This window comes from Phalacrocorax aristotelis, chromosome 8 (genome assembly GCF_949628215.1).
Source record: "Phalacrocorax aristotelis chromosome 8, bGulAri2.1, whole genome shotgun sequence".
In the NCBI taxonomy this organism is placed as follows: Eukaryota; Metazoa; Chordata; class Aves; order Suliformes; family Phalacrocoracidae; genus Phalacrocorax; species Phalacrocorax aristotelis.
Window position 1 is genome coordinate 26,361,271 of NC_134283.1, and position 23,252 is coordinate 26,384,522.

Below are 23,252 nucleotides of genomic sequence, written 5' to 3' on the forward strand. Positions count from 1 at the left end.
ACTGCATTAGCCCTGTGCAGTTTTTTAACAACTAGGACATGCGCAAAGTCATTAAACTGTACTCATTTCAAGGGAACGTTCTAACATGTCTGTAAGTCTGATGTTGTTCAGACCAAAAATATTAAATATTTTCATTTCTTCTGTATTTAATTTTTAACCACTTCCGAAATTTTAGGAAGCCTAAAGCAGAGTCCATAAAAGGCATGTCGGTCTCTTGTTCAGCCAGTATGGGAGCGGTTCTGTCCACAGATTCATCCATTGCCTGCAAACAGAGCCCTGATGTCTAGTATCAGATTAGCTGAGATGACACTATGAAGGGAATTGGTCCACTTAAGATCTCCCTTTGGGAGTTGTCTGTCCCTTTTGATTGACCTTTTGCTTTTAACTTTGTTATTTCAGGTACTTAATTTTAGCAGTTTTTAACCTAGGCCTCAAAGTGCCACCTTTAACTTCATTCCCATTTTTACATCTTACTTTTATCTTGTTGCCGCTGGAGTTGCCCACACTCCCTTTTCACACAAATCCTTTGCACAGTTGTCTAGGAAGTCCAAATATGTTGACCCGTGATATAGTATAAATGATGTGCTTCACCACCCCTGTAAAATAAAATCAGTCACCATTTGCGCTTTTTTCCTTGATGTAAACTGCTGAAAATTTCAACATGATAAAATTTACGTAACTTTGGCAATTCTTATTTCATGCAATTTCTTAATCCTGATAATGTACTTTTGATCTAAAGTGCAAGGGATGTAGTATGCTTCATGCTTTGAGGATGGAAACAAACCAGCTATTTCCAATTGTCCCTTAATGTAAGAGCAGGCAGGGTTGGATGTTGCCAGGAAGTGGGTATACCATCTGGATACCATGAAATGAATTAAATATAATAAAATATATGTATTATTTGCTCATATTAGTGGTTTCACCATATCACAAAACCCTTATTATTATAAAGATAATAGATCAAATATTCAAAATCAATCAAGTAATTTCTTTAAGTATGCACCTTAGCTATAGATGCGTAATTTTTCTGAAGCAGCAGCTTTTCTTTAGGTATTCAGATAATAACCAGACTTCCAAAAGGACACAGGATGCCTGACTGTGTTAGGCACAGCAAGATTTCTAACAGAACAGCACCCCAGCTGGTTGTGTTGCCTGGAAATTGTAGCCCTCTACTTTCTCACATTACTTGAGACTTCTGTCATCCTCACATTTTCTCATCCCTTTGCTCCAATTTTCTATCACAGAAAGTCAAACAGGTTATCTAGAAACCTAACCATTCCTAAGCATTCAGAAATGAGATGCTGAGCTTTTGTCCTGAGTTGATGCTTCCTAGGCATGAGGGGAGTGGGAAAGGGAGCAGGAGGTCCTGTAATGTGCAGATTGTTTACACATTGGAGCATAATGGTTCACTCACAGCAGTTACAACCTATTATATCGTGCTGCTGCCACATCTGAACACTAATCCTGCATGCTAGAAATCCTCCTGTGTTTGCTAATGTTAGTGTAGTAGCTTAGCTGCCTTCAAAAAACAAACAAAAAAAGGTCAGTTGCTTGTAATTATGTCCCAAACTAGGAAAAAAACATGTAACTATATAGGGTCAGTAATGTTTATTTTCCCTTTGAACTTCTAGTATTCACAGATGGAACTTAGAAGGTAAACACACCTAAGTTTGCCTTCAGTCCCTCAATACTTTTCCACATACTGACACTTTTTAACAACAGAAAAATCTTAGAGTGAATCTTGTCTCTGTGAATTCAAAGAGAAGGTGGGAACAACAGTAATAGATTTTAATTACTGTCTAGTGTTATTACCTTCTTTCTTCCTATAATTAAAATCCAATGAGAAGTGGACCACATCCTGTCAAATGAACTGAGAAAACGGCACTTCAAGTGGGATGAGTGGCCAAGGACCAAACAAAATCTAGAACCATTGGGCAAAAAGTCATGTCATACATAAATAAATTTCATTTGCTTGGATGGCTGTAATGATTCATCTCATTTGCAGGAGTTTCATCAGCTGTGGTTGTCATTTCACACAAACATAAACTAATTCGCATTCTCTTCCCCCGATCCCACAGGAAATCAAGGTGTTTGATGTCAGACACATTCACACACAGATGTACATGTTACTCTTTAAGAACAGAAAAAAAGAGAAAAACTCCCATCCCCTGCCCTCCTCCCTGCTGTGCAATCTAGTTAGGATTCATTCTTTGGAATGTAAATTGAAAACCAGGCTTGCAGCTATCTGGATCCCAGAGATAATCTTACATAAATGGACTATAGTGTAAGCTTTGTCAAAGTCTTCATACTGTTTTGCTTCATTACATAATCAGGCTATAATCATAGCTTAGAAATGGATATTTAGAATTGGGGTGAAATCCCTTAGTAAAGTTGCTGTGCTCTATCAACAATGACCATGAATTACCCCATTCTTTATGTAATGCCCAGACAGGGCAAGTGCCAACAGTCAGGTAGAGAACGGCACTGCTTCCAAGTGCTTCAAGCCTGTTGCGAGCAAATATCTACTATGCAATGGCAGATTTTCTTTCTTTCTTTGCCCTAAAGGCTAAACATTCACTGTGTTTTATTTCACATCATGACTTCCCTATGACACAATAGTGGTATTTTGCTGCTAAACCTCAGAGGGAAAGAGATTGTTGAACATTTTTGAAAAGGAAGAGACTTAAATATTTTTTTAAAATGTCTGGCCTTTATACAGTCTAAATATAAGTCAATGAGAGAAAAAAAGAACTGGGAAGGACAGAAATAATGAAAAGGGCAAAGGATGAGATAATGAGAAGGTCTCATGGTCAGATATCTAGGGGACAGTGTTCTTTCTGATTGTGCTTTTTCCCCAGACTTTTAATTTCTGGCTGTGGACACCAATAAATCTCATAAATACCAGCTTATGATCAGCACTGTGATCAAATTTCTGTCCTACCTTTATGAAAATTCACTCACGTGCCCAGTGATCAAATACTTCAGCTGAAATAATTTTCCTGTGGCATATGTAAAAACATATTGCCCTGGAGGAGCTAATATCATCTCATCATGTGATAAATGACCAATTTTAGAAGTACTGTTTCATTAGTACTGAACTAGTCAGGCTTAAGAACTTTCTGATATATTGGAAGAAGAAAGAAACCCATCAAAAATAGGTCACTTTAGATTTTATACAAAAGAATAATTTGAATAGGTTAAATCTGAATCCTCACAGAAAATCGTGTGTTTAAAAAAGTATTATGTTTCCCTCATACCACCCTAACAGTGCAAGACACCTTACTGAAATGCATTTTCAGGCTGACTCAGTACACTCACCAAGACAGCAAATGCCAGCAGAGTTCCAAATACAGACCCTGTCAAGGCAAGAAAAGAGATGGGGAAAAAAGCCAAATGAAGATGGATCAGGACAAACACACAAATCTTTAACTATTTGCATGATTTTCCATCCAAAGTTAGAGCTGCACTGTACAATGCAGTCCATATCTGACACTGGCCTGATTTGGGAGAGAGAGGTTTGACTCCGGTCTCCCCTTCTTCCCTTTTCCTGCCTTTCCTGGGGCAGTAATCTGCATCCAGCCACTGCTGAGCAGAGCATATGCCAAAGCTCTGGACCATCACCTGTTTTGACATGAAAGAGAAAAAGATTTGTCCGTATTTTACCATTCCTTGTTATTTTATGTCTCCAATTGTAACAGTTTTTGGGTAACCCTCCTGCCTTCCACTTGTGCCAGAAGTGGAGGAAAGGCACACAATGTGAAGGAAATCAGTTGTTTTACAGGCATTGCCTGACAAACTTACCGACTAGTTATTATTTATTATTACAGAATATCTGTATAAAAACGGCACCAAGCCTGACTCTTTTTTAAAGAAGAAGGATCCACTTAGAATCCTTTTAGTCCCAATTTGCTATGATTTTCATAGTCAGTACTGGTCCAGTAGGTTGGCATTTTAAAAGCTACAGAAAATTAAAAGTTCATCTGAATTCAGTAGGATTTGGGTGTGTAGCTTCAGCCCAGAAATGTAAGGCACTGAACTAATACACAGCAAGATGTAATAACGTCGGATGTAGAAAAATAACAGATGTTTTTCACATGTTCTAGAAATGTGAATATTGCAGACTTAGCCAATAAACCCTTTGGGTCTGGGTTCATCTGGTTTTATGTGTGGGTACATCATGAAACAAACTGGTCAATGATTAAAGCCTTTCAGTCCTGTTAAAATATTTTAGACATCTTTAAAAATAAAAGGTTTTGTCTTCTTTTTTTTCAAATGATTAATTCAGAGTGAGAGTTTACTTAGAGTACTGACAACAATGAACTTAGGACAAAGTTCCTACCTTAAAGGAATTGTAAAGGTTTTGTAGAAATCATATGTTACTATATTAATGGTATTTCCATGTACCGTGACTAAAACCAAGAAAACACACCTTTTATATAAAACTGCTATTTACCTGTTCATTTAAGAAAAAAAAAAGCCTCCCAAACAACAGTTGTGATCTCTGCCTAACAGAAAATGAGACTGTTGGCCATGTTAATGGTAAAAGACAGAGAGAACAAGGATGTATCCATTAGTTATTTATGAGGAAAAGAAGATAAATTCTGCTACCACAGTTGTTCTTCATTTAAAATTTATGCAGTTTATACTCATTACTTGTAGCATAAAGGTGATGTTAGTTTGGTAAAATTTCTATCACACAAAAGTCAGGTTAGTTCCTATGAGCGCTCCCCTATTAACAGAGCCATAGAAGTCAGTTACACCATTTGAGTCTTTGTATAAACACTCCATGGGGAGAAGAATTAGAAATTTTTAAGGTTTGGTTTTCTGCTGGCAGACTTGCAATCGTTTCTCATTTTTGTTCTGAGGTGACAGTGCCCTCCTGTGGAAAGATTTTTTTAATTTGCTTTTTTCCTGTGTATGCTCTGTCCAGAAAGATGAACTTTGAACAGATGAGCTATGGCTTTCCCACATATAAACAAGTTATTATTTTATGTACTTGTTTATATTAGTTAATTTCGAGAAAAGGTTCAATTTCTATCTATATTTTCAAAGCGTTCTCTAAAAAAATCTTTTAAGAGTTCTTGCTCTTTTCTGTATGGTTTCTGTGTAAAATTAGGAGAGAAAAACCCCTTGGAAATCCAGACAGCTGGTGCTGCCTCGGTTTGTATAAACCATGAGGATGCTATTGGCCATGCTAAAAAAATTGCACCTATTATTATGATATAAACAGTGATCTACATTAATCCTAGTTGCTAGTCATTTGATCGGTCCTTAAAGAACAAATGATAACCTGAAATTTTGGGAGAGTTTGACTCATACATTACTCTTCTCCTGTGTTTGATTTTTTTTTCTCAGTAGCTTCACAAATCCACCTAGTAAAGGAAAACTTCAAGTTTTAAAAAGATATTGTGAAGATATTCAGTAGTGTTTTTCTGCCAATTATTGATTCATCATCACTATTCTCCTATATAATTTATTTTCTCCACAGAATTTTACATTTTAGGCATACAACATGCTAAATTATAAAGATTATCAGAATTACTAAAACAGGCATTGATTTTAATCCTCCTTAAACACTGGCAAAAAATACTTAAGGTAACCAAAATCCTGTTCAGACCCTGGGATAGAACACATACAGTTCCTGGGGGAGAAGAACTCCACAATTAAGCTCCCTGACACCGTGGAGTCAGCATGAGGTGAAGAGCTCACGTGCTGTATACTTTCAGCACACAGAGACATTCTGGACATTTTAGGTAGCTGACTGTATAATGGAACAAATGAAGTTTAAGAACAAAGCCGCCTTCACCATCCCTCTGGTTTTGCTGTGACCTTCAGAGTGGTGTGTAGCTTTGTAAGAAACAGAGGTAGCACGGGGCTAGTCAGAAGAAAGTCTTCCTACAAACTCTCAAACAATTTCTTACGTCTATGGATAGACTTCCATGCACACATTGGTTGTTTTCCAAAGCATGACCCTGAAAGATTCTCACAGAAATGTCAACATGTAAAAAGGCCAACCCTTCGCCTAATTGAATTTCCCTGTTCAAAACTCCATATGTTCAACAGAAATGAAACACTGAATTTTCTCCACTCCAAAACTATCTATGAGAATAAACTGAAATGAGACATAGAAATAATTTGACCAGGTGGCCAACCATTTTTGAAGCTCTTCTGCAGTTTTTTAAAATTATTTAAATCTGGCAGTGTTTTAAACAACAGAAAACAGAATCTTATAAGAGTAAGTGTGAGACAATCTCAGCTATGAGTGTTGCTACCTGAACTATAATTAAGACACCAATTTCCTATGATGTTAGAAAGCTGTTCTTTTCTCTAGCATTTGTAGTATCTTCCAAATAACTTCTGAGTACAAATTAAAGGCTTGTTTCCCCAGTACCTTACACTTTACACAGTCACTTAAACATGCATAAAGAGAGTACTAATGGGTATAATTTCCCATTCAGTTCGCACAGGTATAAATGATTCCACAACCAGGAAGCAATGAAGGATCACACCCACTGTGCTGATTAAATCAGTTAAGTGCAGCGTACATTCCCCCTGGCTATGATTTCTGGCATGACTAATTCCTTCTATTGAACCATTGGGACTTAGGTCAGGACATATGCACAGATGGTTCCTCAAATCAGGAATTCACTTTCCCTACTACCTAAGAGAGCCTGAATCCTGGTATTCAAATCACTATATCACACAAGCATACGGTAGGAAGAGCTTCGCAATTTCCAAAGTTCACATAGACTACTTTGAGTCTGTGTAAATCAGGATGGCACAGGACTGTAAGAAATAAAACCTTTTGTAAGGGCTTACTTAAGCTATGATCACTGGATACTGATGGTATATATCTCCTTTTCAAAATATCTCCTACTCTAGAAGTGACTTAAGGCTCACACACTTTCTCTGTGTGCAGCAGGGATTATTGCCACCAACAGAAAGCTTCCTAGACAGAGTAGCAGTATTAAGATGGTGTGGCTCAAGTCAGAACTTGCCGTGTGTCTCGTGATCTTCCAAACATAATTGGTAGGAATGTGCACTTAGTAAAAAAAATTATATAAATATTCATATGTGAGGATAAACATGACCTACATAGCATTTTCCCAAAAGACTGCATTCTGCTTTAAATATATGTCACTGAAGAAACTGATTAACTGGTTATCATATCTTCAGATGAAGAAGGCTATGTCTACCTATTTATATATACAAACATAGATGAGTACAGAGGAATGGGGGGAAGGGGACCAGAGAAGGGAGGAGGGAGAGAGGGAAGGGGAGAGAGAGAAGGAGGGAGGGATTAGGTCTAAATATATTAAGGATGACTTACTATGCTCTTCAATGTAATAAGATTATTTTTTCCAGTGAAATTTTGTATTTCTTTAAAAATTAAAAATTATCTAGGTGTTATTTTCTAGAAATATGTAATAGTTATACATACCTTAGAATGGGTGGCAGGACTGTGAGTTCTCTGGTAAAAGGCTAAGTAATCCAAAATCTTCTAATTAGGATGCCAAATGTTAAGTACTTAAGTATGTTGTCATACAAAGGTACTGCCAGGTTCCATTATCATTCACTTCTAGAAAAATCCAAAAGTATATTAACCCTTCAAAAAGCAGTCTGGCACTCTGAGAAGCTTTCTTGCTGCAGTAGGCAATATTGGACAAACAAGAGCCAGAGCTCAGGGAAAGAAGATGAAGTAATAATGAAAAGATTATCAGTTTGCCAAGTGAGGGCTAATGAATGACACTGTGCTAAGGATCAAGTGTGGCCATTTTTTACTAAAATAATGTCTTAGTTGACAGCTTCATGCAGGCATCACACCAGGAGTGAAAAATCAACTCAGGTACAGAGATAATCTGAAAATAACAGAGAGTATTTAAGCTGGTTCCAGCTGAAGAGCAGAGAAGTCCATAAACAGAGTCAGAAAAAACAATTGTGGATAAAACCAGGGCTGGGGCAAGATTCCATCATGAAAGGTGTGATTAAAGCAAAGTGCTGTCAAGTCCATGTTCCACAGAGGACTTAATGCATTTTATGGTTTGGATGTACATATTATGACAACTCATACTAGGTCCTAAATTGTGCATCTTTGGTCTTGCATTAATTTGTGTGCTCAGAGTACTTTTCTTATTCAAAATCTCAGAAGGCCTGCTGGTATATCATTCCAACATCATTTAGGTAAACTAGGCAATACCAGCAAGATGTTTCCCTGGACCATCCCACCACTTAGTCCTGCCTTCCTTAATGTTTTATTTACAGTTGTTCATATTACTTCAAGGCTAGAAGTAATTCAATACATTTCAGAATCATTGGATTGCCTTGTCTTGGCACTTCCTGACATATTTGTTAGTTTCACTCTTACATTTTAAAAAAATCATCAGTACATCCCACTTCCCAAAACTCCAACCAAGCAAGGTAAGAAATAAAAAACCCCACCTCTCTGTGGTATTTACTTAATTCCTTTCCTTAGCAAGATTCTCTGAAATAGTGGAATTTACTCCACAACAAAACAGCGTCCGCAGCACCAGCAGGCTTTCCAATTAGAAAGCAACATGTAATTTAAAAGAATTCATGCATCCTTGATTGATTCTTCAGACTGGTCAACTCCACACTGCCTGGCAAGTTACAGTTGACACTGAAGTTTTTACTTCCTCTGTTTTAACTTATCCATTAATAGAAAACTTAAAGCCCATATAATGTAAATATTGTCTCTTATTTCCTTAAGCTTTCAGTAAAATGTTTCCAATTCTAGAAGGCACGAGAAATAAGGTCTGCCAGAATAGTTCTGTGGACTTTGTCTATAAATATTGGGACCTGATACAGTGTTTCCTATGGATCACTCTGGGGTGGGTTTGATTTTCTTACACATATATCCATTAGGAAAGAAAGTCTTTGCATAAAGGAAGGTACAATAACATTTGGGAGGATTGAACAAAATCTAGAACAATTACATCACTTTTCAACTTTTTGGAACATGTTAGCAGCAATGTGCTATTTCTAAACATAGACACCTAAGAAGTAGAGTATTAAAAAAAAAAGCAGAAGGAATTGTGTTCAATTAGATACAAAACACTTCCACTTGGAGTGCCTCAGTTTGTGTAGAAAATGCTCTGTGATAGGACACTGCTTTTACTCTATGGAAATGGATTGTCCTCTGAAGTGCATCTTTAGGATGACAGAGAATTCAAGTAATGTTTCATTGCTGCTGAATGGACCGAGGCTGTTACAAGTTAGTTAACATTTTAAAAGCTCTTATGCATTACATTTTGACAAAAAAAAAATATTTTATGTTAAAATAATCCATAAAATATTGAAAGAATGTTATTGTAATAACTTACCGTATAAAAACCTCTCCTCGTGTTAAGGAAAAAGTCCAAACAAGTCTCCACAGAGACCAGATGATCACCACTAAACTTTCTAGAAAAACACAATAAAACAATGCATGTGGAAATGGACTATAAAATGGAAGGACTGAGTCTAGTCTCTCTGTATACACATATATGTATATATTCGTACGTTATCCACACCACCATTTGGCTTGGTTTGCATACAGTGTTACTGAACAAAGACACTGCATGAAGTCTTTGCAGTATGCCTTGGTCTAGGTCATCTGCATTTATCTGTGTATTTTCACAGGCCAGGATGTGGATTTGACTCAAATAAAAAAAATAAAAGATCCTACAAGGCTAGAACTACCAAAGCAGTTGGGCAAAAAGAACTGTCCAAGTACAGGACAAAAAATATGGACGAAGTAGTTACCTAGGATCTGATCTATCTGTACAGCTACTGCAAAAGAGTGTAGAGCAGTTGCAGCTTCAGAAAAAGCAGTAATAACAGAAAGAAGACATCTGATTTTTTAATTTCAATTCTGAGCTAATCTTTTGTACCTTTTTATGTTTTCGTCTATGTTCAGGTTTATATTTCACCTCTTCTGGTAATTTTTTGTCTCATTGAAGTAATATAATAACACTGAGCTTGGAAGCAGCCTTCTCCTTAAAACTGTTTGCATGAAAGTAATACAGCTCGCTCCTGCTTCAAGTAATCTCTACCATAGTACAGCAGGAAACAAACCCCAAATTTTGAAATACCAAAATTGACAAGATAATCACTTCTCAGAAAGTTAATACATGATCCAGAGAGATGAAGAATGAGTCATACTGTAGTTTTGTGACTTCAGTTTTACAGTGTTCCTGATCATTGGTGGTTTTTTGCTTCTGGTTTGTTTTGTATATGAAGGACATACACATATATAATGTAAACTTATCTGTGAATTAAGGGTATAATCAGACTGTAGTTATTAAAATTGGTTGCTCGTATTCAGCCATATCCCCTTATAAACCACACATATATAATTTGGTTTTAAGTTTTTGGTTTAAATATAACATAATATAATTAAATTAAAACCAATTAATCCCTGGTATATGGAAGTTCACATTGAAAAATATAATATAACAAAGAAGCACCAGCTGAAAAGTGATCTATGAAATTTCTTCTGTGACCAGGTTCAAAGGGATTATTCTGAAGGAAATTAAAATTTTAATTATGCCTGAAAACAGAGAACTCAATGTTAACTAAAGGTACTGATCTAAGCAGAATACACATTAGCCACAGAGTCTCTTTGATAACGCTGGCAAACTATCTCACTCTAAATTTGCAAATCCTATTCTGTTTCAGTTTGAGACTTCTCTGAACTGCATTTCGCTGAATTGTGATGAAGTCTTTTGTAGCCTGGGGGTCTGTAGTTCTTTTGCAATCAAGATTTCCCAGGAGTGCTGCAATCTGAAGTAAAGATGAGAACTAGGGTTTTTTTAGTTTAGAAAAAATACATCAAAACCTGAAGCTTTGCTGTACTCTTGAATCCAGATGGAATTTACTTAATACTTTTAGGGGGGAAAAAGCCCGGAAAAAAGATCACAAAACTATTGAATGGGAATGATGTGTTATGCGCACCAGAGTAACATATAGCCTGGCTTTTTGGGGCACTTAGGAGGTGTGGGTTCAAATTCTTTTAGAGGAAATAATACAACAGAAGATCTGCAAGCAACTAAAAAATTAATTATTGACACAGTCCAGCCCTGAAGAATAGTTGAGAGCATGAATAATTTAGAAAGTACATCTAAAAACATGCATTATTTGAGAACAGAGCTGAAAGCATGCTAGCAGGGACAGCATGGTGACTGGAGGTTTGCTGGACCACCACTACTCACTCAATTGGTGCAGGAGGACTATACCAGGTATTTGCAAGTTATGAGGAATCACTTGGGTAGAAAGAAGCCTGTTGTGCTGTGCGAGGGTGGTTACCCTTGAAATCTCAAAGTACTAGTTACCTAAGTGAACCTGCAAGACTGTTTACTTTCATGGTGTGGAAAATTCACCAGTTCTTGAGCTATATCGGTGTTGAAGAAGAGATATGCATGTATTTGCCATCAGTATATCTGGTGAATCAGTTTAATATATGTTCCCCAGGCATAGAATAGGAAAATACTAGCTATTACATAGAAATTCTATGTTAGGTTTTTAACATATTATTCTATCTCTATATGCTTTTATTTTACAGGAGACTATGTAGTCATGTCTGTTTACTTTAACCTGAGCAGGAGAATGGGTTATTTCACTATTCAGACCTACATTCCGTGCACACTCATTGTTGTGTTGTCCTGGGTCTCATTCTGGATTAATAAGGATGCAGTTCCAGCCAGAACATCACTGGGTGAGCTGTTTTTTCTTCCTGTTTTCATTCAGGCATTATGATGTTTAACTGACATCTCTGCGGATCGCCAGTTTGTAAATATAAGAGGAGCAACAGTTTCACATGAGCTCCTCTCGTTTAGAAAGATATAGTAATTTCCAGCACAGCCTAAACCATGTTTGCATCTTTTCCCTCTTACTATGTCAGATCCTAACTCCGACTATTGTAGATTTCTTATAATAAAAACTTTTGCATCCTTTCTGACAACATCAATATTTTTGACAACATCAAGGATGGGGAGCATTGCTGGATTAGAGGCAGGGGAGCATTAGTTTTATTTGCTCTACTTCCATATCACGGTGACTAGAAATACAAATTAAATAAATACCAAGAAGGAATCAATCTTTCTGGCTGTCTGTGTGCTGTAGTGGTAAAAAGGGGAGAATGTAGTACCCTGACTTCTACTTTAGGGACCAACAATCAAATGTAGCCTTCAGGCCACAAAATCAACTGAATTTGGTGGTATCTAAAATCCTATACATGAAAATGTGATATGCAATTAATCAGAATTAGCAATTTCTACACATTTAGCAACTGTTCCACAAATAAACTAAAAGAGGTACCAAATATAACTTTGCTTCTGCAAAGAATCTGTAGCTGTAAGAATTGGCAAAGTAGAAACATTCAACTAGAGAAAGTTAAACATAGTTTCAACTTCTGCATTAAATACACACAAGTGAGAATAATTTTAGTTTTTCCTTCTGCATTTTCATTTCTTCACAGAACTACAGCACAGAGCACTGGAGTGCAAAATTAGGGACAGCTTTTTCATTCCAGAACTCCCTTGAAGGAAACACAGGAATAGAGGACCAGTGGCTCCCATGACAATGTTTTAAGCTTTTAATTTCCTTTTTCACTTCCTTTCTAAAAGGATGTTATAAAATCTGCTTTAAAGTAGAAAATTAATAAAGGCATTCAACTGTTATTTTAAATTTTACTTAGATGTACAAAACAGACTAGTGCCTCTGTTGACTGTTAGTCTATTTGTACCACTGAGGAAGTAAGATCAGTGGTATGAGATTTGCCGTATAAAATGTGATGGATCATAACTGTTCTGATGTATTTTTAATGTCCTTCACATCATATACAGGGAATGATGTTCTGAAAGGAGAAGGGATGGTGAGGCATGTCACAGTACTTCTCGGTTATAGACAAAAGTCACTTATGAAGGCCAGAAGAGATACTGCTCTGGCACAGAGAATCTGACCTCACAGTGTTACAATTATAAGGAGCCCTGGGAGACAATCCCTTCCAGCTTTATATGCAAGAAATCACCTAAACGATGAGCAGCAGATAATTTTTGCGGGGCTAGCATCTTTTGCATACAACTAGAATGCATTCAGGCAAGAGAAAGGAAACAGTTTTATTTCTTTATGTAGCATGCATACAAATCCACACGCATTTTGTCCTGAAGTTCCTGCTGGGTAACATGCTTTTAAAAGAATTTTCATTAATTTCTACCTCATATAATGGCTGCAAGTGGGTCTCTCACTGACCCTGGTATCACTACCCTGCAAATAAAAATAAGCAAAATTTATCCCAACAGCACAAAAAGTTTGAGATTGGTCTTGAGGTTACTTTGAAGAATGGAGTAAAGCTATTTTTGTTCTCACTCTGACACAAGTTCTCTTCTCTCTAGGTCTGTTTAAGGGTTTGAACACTCAAACCCTAAAACTAATTTCACAATTAAAAATAAGTAAAAGCCCCCTAGAAGCAAACTGCAAAATAGAAAACTAAATTAAATTTCTTAGAATTAGAATCTATCTAACCAAAGCTTTCTGCAGAGCAGTGCTTGCAGCGGCCGTGTAAAAATGTTTCATACCCCATGTTAATCCTCAAAGTTCTCACTGAATTCACATTTCACTGCTGGGATGTGCTCTTTAATATCTTTGCTATATGTTTGAACCCCAGGCATACTTCAAAACCAGTCAGAGAGAGATAACTGGCAAAATTAGTTTGTAACTTGAAGTAATAATATTTTTGTTGTTTTCTGTTTATCTTCCAGGTATTACAACTGTCCTGACAATGACCACGCTAAGTACAATTGCTCGTAAATCTCTTCCCAAAGTCTCCTATGTGACAGCAATGGATCTTTTTGTGTCAGTCTGCTTTATTTTTGTTTTCTCTGCACTGGTGGAATATGGAACTTTGCACTATTTTGTCAGCAACAGAAAGCCAAGCAAGGATAAAGACAAAAAGAAGAAAAATCCAGTATGTATCTTCCCACCAGCAAAGTCTATAATTCAATTAAGTTTTCTGAGAGAGCAGTTAAATCCCTCTTTATGCTTGCACTTTCTTTTCAGACTTTGCTATTACATATATATTCTTCCTTTGTATTAATAAGAATGAAAACATTCACCTTGAGAATGAAAAGCTCACCTATTACAGTTGTCTGGATGCCAGAGAAACTAATTTCTTAGGATAAGGATCCTTTCAACCAAAATGTTCTGCAAATCACAACTAATACCAAAGCCATTATTTATGTAGCAGAGTGAGCTCTTGCCTTGACCTTTATGGAAGAACTGCCTGTTTCACTGTCTTAGCTTCAGCAATATTCTCTGCCATTAACTTGTGTCCGTATTATTGAAATGACTGTTTTTCTTAGTATCAGGACTATGGTTAAACTTTTGTATACAAACTATGGAGCGTGTTTTTTCTAATTTCCCCTTAAGCATCTCTTTCCTTTTCATTGTTTCCTTATCTTCTTTTTCTTCTATTTCTTATCTCCTTTATCTACTTCTCTCCCTTAGAAAGTGATTTGGCTAGCAGTTTACTATGTTACTTATGGATGCATACTACTCAAAAATAAAAGAAAATTATATAGTAGCCACAATAAAAAAATCCTGGAAATACTCTCAGTAGGGGTTTGGGGTTTTGCCCGGATAGGGAAAAATTTTGTTGCGTATTTTGTCCAGGACAAATTTCTTCTTGCCTTTTGCAACTGAGCTGAAAAGTCTGTTGTCTATAATCTCTGAGGTGAAAAGAATTAGTGTAAAATCTTAGAGGGAAGAGTGGCCTAATCATCTTCAAAAAAACCCAAATATCCCTGTGAAAGATGTGAAGAACAAGCGTTTAACATTAATAGAGACTATTTTCAAATAGCCCCTTTTAGTTATAGCATATAGCACTAAAAGAATACAGAAAAATTTGTAATTAAAGAACCGTTTATTGCACATCATTTCTGCAATTTCAATTTTAAAAGCTGTTGAGAAGTAGACTCTGGGAAATAAAAAAAAAAAAGATGTACTCTGTCATGAATAAACAGCCTGAAAAACATCTGTAAGACTACAGAGGAGGAATTCTCACCTAACTTTAGGTATGCTAAAGTTGGATTTGATCACAGGCCTCTCTTTAGTCAAAAGAAAGAAGGAAGCACTTCCGGTGGTGATGCGTCCTGGCCTGTCTTAGGCCGAAATAAAAGGCTGGCTGTGTGCACAGGTGTCTTGCACGGTCAGTTAAAGGTGTAAAGATTAACTACTTCATATTTAGTTTTTCTCACTTCAAGATGTCCATATAATGGCTGATTACTTGTTCTTTACATTACTCGTCTGTGAGTATTTGGGGACAAAGAGAACTATAAATGATTGCCTGGATCCTAATCAGAGAGTCTAAAAAACTTAAAAGTAGAGTGTTCATGACCCAGTCTGCAGGTAAAATTTTTTTCTAAAAAAGTGTTTTTATAAACTGTGAATGGTTTCCTTTGAAACAGTTCAACATAAAAGATTGGAATCCCCTGGAAATATGAAAGGATCTAAATGGAGTTTGATGTCTTATGTTTTTGGCCCAGGTGTAGCTACAAGACAGTGACAAGTCAAAAATGGGGGGGGGGGTGTGTGTGTTTCTATTACAGATACTTATTTCAATTGCTATTATCCCAACCTTTCTATAAATTTAGTTCTTTTGACTTACTATGTTTTAGAAACATATTTTTAATTTACATTATTTTTGTCTCTTTCTTTCTTTCCTTTCTTTCTTTAATTTAAAACAAACCCCTCTGATTCTCTTTTCTGTCTACAAAATGAAAGCTTCTTCGGATGTTTTCCTTCAAGGTATAATGTTTTTTGGAATAGAAATTCACTGCATGCAACTGCTGAATTTAACTGTTAGAGCTTATATGATAGTGGTGTTTTGTTGTTTGTTTTGTTTTGTTTTATTTTGTTTTTTAATGAGACATCTAAGCATTCTACTCCAGGTAACTTCCTAATTAAGTAGAATGGTTACATATTTCTAAACAATTTGTAGAGTTGAATCAGCAGTCCAAATACTGATTCACACTAGTTCTGAACTTATGTAAGTTCAAAAGTGACCAACATGATTGGATCACATGAATTAAGAGAGTTTAATGTTAAAATGTTTCTGCTCCTCTCTTTCTCAATTTGCCATGGGATCCAACAGCACCAGCTACACCAGAAACCCGCAATACACCCTTTTAGAACTCAGCTCTGATCTCGCCTTTTAACCTTTGTGATTTCACTCCAAATTATAAAACCAAATCTGTTCTGATGTTGACCTGAGCAAAACTGAATGGTCATCAATTACTCAAATGCTGTTACTTATGCCAAAAATCAGAGTTTTGAAAGGGTTTAAGATGCATATATATTTTTAACATTGTCACTGGATCAATCCACTCTTAGCAAATTAGCAAATATATCTAGCTATGTTCCGCATCTAAACCTTATCTTCATTCAGAAATGCAGAGATTTTGTGGGGAGAGGAAAAAAAGAAAGCCCACCAGGGAAAAATGAAACCACATAAAATAAAAGCCAAGAAATGTACATACTTATGGAATGGAATTGTTGTAATAGCTATCAGCAGGAAATTCAAATGCCTGTCATCCTTCTGTTTGCCAAGTGCTCAAATGTGTTTAAATGCTTAATTTGGTCAATTCATTCCAAATATATACGTGTATATATATATGTACAGCTACTATATAAAATTTGGCATGTGTTGAACCTTCTAGTTGGTGAACATTAGAAGATGGTGAGCTGCATATATTCAAACAATTGGAGAGTCTTATAGAGATTCTCCTAACCTTAATTCAAAAGACCCAGTTTTTGCCTTTTTTCCTGTATATAAATACTTGCTCCTGCCTCAACACAAACCAGCCCTATATTAAAATCCTGCATTTCCAATTGATTATTTCAGTTCCCTCCAGGGGTAACACACAAACTGTCTTCAGATATCAAGCAGCTACGTAAAATATAAAACACAAAAGAAATTCAAAATACCATCAGTTACAGCTGTGAATGTTTCCTTTAACCTCTAATGTTTCCTTAGTTTGGCTTTATAGCTAATTGTCCACAGCTGTTAAGTTTTATTGATTGGTGCTGCTTTCCTGTAAAGTTAAAGAGTATGATGTAATTGATTTTAATAAGTTCAGGTAATATTACCATTAGAACTCCTCAGCAGTTTCCCATGTACCTCACACAGAACCATCATTCACATTTTGACCATTAGTCTCTATCTCCCTGTTGGTCTGGTGACAATAACAGTCTCTCCCTCCTGCCATCTTCTTTTTTGCCACTCCACCGTAGGCACCTACAATTGACATCCGGCCTCGATCAGCTACTATTCAAATGAACAATGCTACACACCTCCAAGAAAGGGATGAAGAATACGGGTATGAGTGTCTTGATGGCAAGGACTGTGCCAGTTTTTTTTGCTGCTTTGAGGATTGTCGAACGGGAGCATGGAGGCATGGAAGAATACATATCCGCATTGCCAAAATGGACTCCTATGCCCGCATCTTCTTCCCAACTGCCTTCTGTTTGTTTAACCTGGTGTATTGGGTATCATATCTTTACCTTTAAAAGCAGAACGAAATCAGTGATATGAGCCTTACTCACTGAATTTCTTAGAGAGATGGTTTCCTAAGTCCACTTGAAGTATTTATGATGCGCTTTATAGTGGTCTGAATTCTCTAGTGCCATAACCCAGTAAATATCAATCATATCATTTGTCCAGAAATTGTCATCAGGTTATTGTGAATTAAATGTCCATTCAACATGCCAAAATAATTTGAAATAAAAATCATATAAACAGGTAATACACAGCTATACCTGCTGGAATAGAGAGAAACAGAGCAGTCAGGGCTAGGGGAGCATGGCAACATCACTTGATAGTTGGTACTGCTACTTAACACAGGAGTGAGGGAGAGGAGAATTCCCAGGTAAAGTGCTGTTCAGTTTGTTAACATTGGCTATAATTATGCTATAGCTTTATTCTCTGTGGGCTTTTCTTTTTGGAAGAGTCATCTCTCACTTTGAATAGGTATTATTAAGCTAAGAAAGTAACTTTACTCCCACCAAGATAAAAATAGACCTTTCTCTTTGCCATCCCTTTAAGAGCACATGTACAATGCTGTAAATATTTCAATACATTGTAGTACATAAAGTCTAGTGCATGCATCCTCTGGGGGCCAAAACAAATGAAACAAAGGTACCATAAAGTTTTGTCTTTTATTTTGTGTCTCTGGATGTGCTATTGTAATTGAAATGTGGACATTTTTTTTCCTTGAAAAATGACCCCTTTTCCTCATGCATGGAAGATCCAAGCAGACAGCACTTTCATGTAAGACATTAGAGAAGCCTTAAGGATTCAAATAAATAACATGTAGACAAATCTGTATGGCCAATATAATAGCTCATAAAGTATACTGTATGTGTCTGCTGCAGTTGTAGTCTTCATTTTCCATTGATAATGTTACTATATTTCAACTGAATTTCCAGTAATTATACATTGCAAGATCAGCTTCTGAATTTAATCCACATGCTTCTATTGTTCTTTTCCCATGTTGAGCTCTACTTTTTTCCTTACACAAGTGTTTGTGGAGGGTTTTTAATTCTTTAATCCAGTCCAGGAAATAGCTTTTATTCTAGACATCATTTCTACATAAGAGCTTCAAGTTAATTTTGAAACATCAGATTTTGTATGATATATACACATACAATTCTCTGTCCATTCATGTCCTTGATCAGCAATAGTTGTTGTCAGCGCAGCTTTTCACTCGTTGAGTACCTTTGCTAAAACAAACCTTTACCATGGTTAGCACACAGTTTATAGATAGCCTTGAAAATAAAAGGGAACAAAGGTATCTTGGCTACTAAATTACACGTATGCAGTTTATGTGTATTTAAAACCTTCAACCCACCTGGGTGAATCTTGAAAACCATTTATCCATTGGTTTTCAGAACCCGTATAATGCTCAGTTATGCAACCTTAAGCACATGTAAATATGACTGACCATTTTTTTTAATTGTCAATGATGTAAAATGTCACCTCCAGGAATGTGGGCTTGCAGATTGAAAATGGAGATATCTAACTTATCATTACAGAATTATTAATAGCTAAAATTGAGGAAAAGGAAAGTTTTCCAATGTTTGTATAGTTTTGGAAATAAAAATATATATAAAAAAAGGAATAAATCTTGATCATCAATTGTTCCTTGTCCAATGTGTTTGAAAACATTTTAATAAAGGAACTGCACACCCCTGTGGACTTTTTCAATAAAACTGCTGCACTCAATTCCAGTTTTCTTGTGATTAATTTGTTAAAAGTATGCTTCAAGGACCAGACTGCTTGACTAATTTGATTCATCAGTGATTATAATCCTCATAACCCTCTGCATTTTCTCATTTTGTAGTCAAATGGCTCACCCACATAACTTTCAAGGCTGGAGACTAAAACTTGAAAACCATTTTGAAGATTATCTTATTCTTAAAAGAAAAACAAATCACTGAACTGGAACTCTCCTAATGCAGAGATATAACCTTTCTTTAACTATGTAGAGTGTCTCCACTCCCTGAATGAGTGTCAACCATCTTTCACATAGAAATGTGTTTCGGACGGTGCCAGACAGACCGCTATTTTTTTTGTTTTGGTTTAGGTTTTTGTTTGTTTGTTTGTTTGTTTCTTTTCCAGTGGTCAGTTATATAAAGCTTTCTATTAGTTCCTTGAAGTTAATAAGAGTGGCTGCTCTTATACATTAAAGGTTTCAATTTTTACCTGGATCTTTTCTCTGCTACCAAATCGGTTTTATACAGATCATTAAAAATCTCAGCCCAAACAGCCCTTTAGTTCCCTCAGTCCAAGTTAACGTATTTATAATTTTTTTGCCAAGGTCTGTGAAATTAAGAATTCGGTGACACCGAGCACTTTACCATAGCTCAACCATCAGATTATATGTACCTATAGAAAGCCTGCGACACTGAAGAACTGGATGCAATAATGAGGAACAAACTATCAGATCCCTCACTTGTGCAAGCTGGCTTTCTCCTTCCAGCAAGGGAAGAGTTTAGTTAAAGATTGATATACCTCCATCTCAATAATGTAAACCACACAAAATAGAAGAGCATACCATGCCTGCAGCTAAGGACTTGAGTGAACTTTTATCACCCTATATCACTAAACAAAGTAAAGGAAATATGCCCTTAATCAGTCATTACCCAACACCTTTTCTCCTGCCACACTTGTTTAGGTGATTTTTCATTTCTTCCTGGGGAAAATGGCTGAGATTCAAAAGGACGGTTCTTGGAGAAACATGTAATTCTCAGTGAGAAAATGACACCGAAGGACAATCTAGTGCTAACTAAACAAAAAAGACAGTGTTCCTCTGAATAGAGATTATATTAGCTATTCAACACAGAATCAAAAGATGACCTTTGCATTGTAAAGCTGTATTGCCACCACAGCAAACAAAATAGCAAGTGAAATACCAATTGGGTATGATGAAGGTTATTATTCAGAAGGAGACTGCTCAGAAACCTATCTACGTAGACATATTCACATATACATATTATATAAAATTTTCTACTAATATATACATTATCCATATTAACTCTTCCAGTTGCATTCTAGGGAAGAAGCTCACTCTTGGTGGAACAGACTTGTTAAAATATTTTCAAGCTTGTCACATTGCAGATAGCTATTACTGCTCTGGGATATGTCTGAGGATGTTCAGACGGTCATTAAGAGTTTTGTCAAGTATACACTAGTGGCACAATTATTTACTTGCTGTTGATATTCCAAGAGTATGCAGATGTCCTGACCGAGACAAGGCATTGTTGCCCCAGAGATGATATCATATATATATATATATATATATATAAACAAAGAATACCTTTAAAGCATTTATAAATCTTTATACATTTATATCATTTACAAACCCCGGTTTGTAAATAAAGAGCTGGTTACAGAGAGATAACGTGACTCAACAACAGTTTTCTAATTTTCAGTGCTAGGCAGCCACAAAGGACTGTATTTTAACTAGCCAGTATTGAATAATGTTTGCCTCCATGCAATACAAAATGCTAAAGCTCTTAAGGGTGCCATTCCCAGCACAGATTATACACACACACCAGGGAGGAAGAAAAAAAAAAAAAAAGCAGCAAGTCATCTATTTAATCCAGGCATTTCTACCTCATTTTTCCACAGTCACATAAAACTATTTAACATGAATAGACAGGTCAAATATACTATGTGTATCATTTTCAATGACGCAGCTATAGCAGCAAGTATTGGCATATATTGGAGGTCCAAATATTTGGACCTCCTTCCTCCTGTGCCCCCAAAGCCCTTCAGTCTAAAAACGGGTAGAAAAAGGAAAAAGAATAGTTATAAAATACTAAAGCAAATGGATAATGTGAGAAATGGAACAAGAAAGCTCTGTTAACTGCCCAAATTTTAGTAGATACCACTACTTTACATGGAACAAAAAAAAAAAGAATTGAGAAAATGTAGTTTTAGATTGTGTGTCTTACCACAAAATTTGGGTTTTGTAAGATGATGGTAGAGATGAGCTGTAAACTGGGATTTGAAAGAGGATAAGGAAGGTTCTTTTCAGGTTTGCTGAAGTGTTCCGCATGCTACAGAGGAAAGTCAGGACTAGGTAAGAAAGTCTTTGTGGGAGAAGCCTGTAGCTGAGGACTGAAACTAAGGCATGACTAAGACCCAGAAGCCGAAGTCAATATCGAGCTAATCTGCTCTATTCAGCCTGCAGCTGAGAAATGAATTAGAGAAGCAAACCAGAGAATTTGCTGAATTATATAAGAATTATGTATGTTAATGGACTAAAGAGTTAGCCCAAAGAAACAAGCTAAGAAGAATTCCGAGGCAATATGACCCATAGAAAATATAGTAATTGTCAAGGCTGCAATAATGAAGGTTGCAGTTCCCTGAACTGAACAGAGCGCATTTAAGGTTCAGGCTTCATCTACATGGATGAAGAACCAAATTTTGGTGATGCCGTGGCAGAAAGTTAATGTTTTTTGGAAATGAATTGCTAGGTCCAAGATAAGGACTTAGTGAAAAATAAAGCCTGTTCACAGGCTTCTGCATCTGGAAGAATAAAGTCTGTTATTTTAAGCTACAGGATCCAAGGCAGAATCCAATAGTAAGCATGAACACAAGAAGAAAAGTAAAAATATAAAGAAGCTGTCTAAATAAAACTTAATTGCAGCCCAGGGGAAAAAAAAGACATTTTAAAATGCAAGTGTTGCCTTTCAAACAAAATTTCTGTTGCTATGTCAAGAGAATATAATTAAATTTTACAAAAATCTTCACAGTCAGTTTTATTATACCCATGACAGATCTATTGTTCCATTTATAAAAATTAAAAGCTAGTGTACTTTCTCTCCTTATTTAGAAGGATCCTGTGGATAAAAAGTTTTGGAATTCCTACTTACACATTACTGTGTTTTTGTTTTTAAAGCCAAGGTTTACAATGAAATACATATCTCTTGAATATGTAAAAGAAAGTTCATGACCTTTAAAAGATCTTGAACAACAGACATGAAGTGAAAGCTTTGCTTATAAGTCAGCAAATCCATTTGAATAATTCATTCCAGAATACTGAATTAATTCAGAACAAAAACATATTAAAAAGGGTTTCCTTTCTTGTAGGGAAAAAAAAGGCACAGTATGATAAGACCAGATAAGAGTTTTTCATCTGGACTCACATAAAATGAATATTGATTATCAAAATGAGAAAAAGGAAAATAAGAAATGAGAAAAGATTAATATAGTTTTAATTCAACCAGTATGAAAGAGATTAGCAATATTGATCTTTCCACCAGACACATGCTTTTTGTTACTGGCATATTGAATCTATATCTGATGAGGTCTAATCAGCCATCCCACTCTTTAGAATTTTCAGGTATATGCTATAAGCCTCACTATAGATTCAGTGATTTTGCTTGAGAAGCCTAACCTTAATTTACCCACAGGAAGGAGAGAAAAAGACCAACAGCAACAACAAAACAACCAAAAAACCTGTCCCCGAATACCCCTTCCAAACCAAGACTTCTCATTTCATTCCTAAAATGAGACACAAGCACATAGAGACATCTATGCAGCTAATATATTTACAAGATGTCTATAAAAATAGTAGATGAGGCTTTAAGCTGCTTGAAAGTCAGGTAAACCTGTTAGACAGGGTTTAGCATACCTGGATACTTTGTTGTATTAAAGAAGAAAAAAAAAAACATGTAAATTTATCATTGCT

The 23,252-nt window shown here is 36.0% G+C and overlaps 1 protein-coding gene across 2 annotated transcripts in view; it reads left to right on the forward strand.

The window, feature by feature from the left end:
* GABRG2 (gamma-aminobutyric acid type A receptor subunit gamma2) overlaps positions 1-19,264 on the forward strand; it is a 71,428-nt gene extending 52,164 nt beyond the window's left edge. The window contains exons 7-10 of one of the 2 annotated variants that reach the window (XM_075102106.1): positions 11,561-11,713; positions 13,758-13,963; positions 15,778-15,801; positions 17,287-19,264. In XM_075102106.1, the coding sequence (XP_074958207.1) occupies positions 11,561-11,713; positions 13,758-13,963; positions 15,778-15,801; positions 17,287-17,562 (659 nt within the window). In that variant the 3' untranslated portion in view covers positions 17,563-19,264. The remainder of the gene's footprint in view (positions 1-11,560; positions 11,714-13,757; positions 13,964-15,777; positions 15,802-17,286) is intronic. The other variant, XM_075102107.1, reaches the window with a different exon arrangement.
* Positions 19,265-23,252: the final 3,988 nt, after the last annotated feature.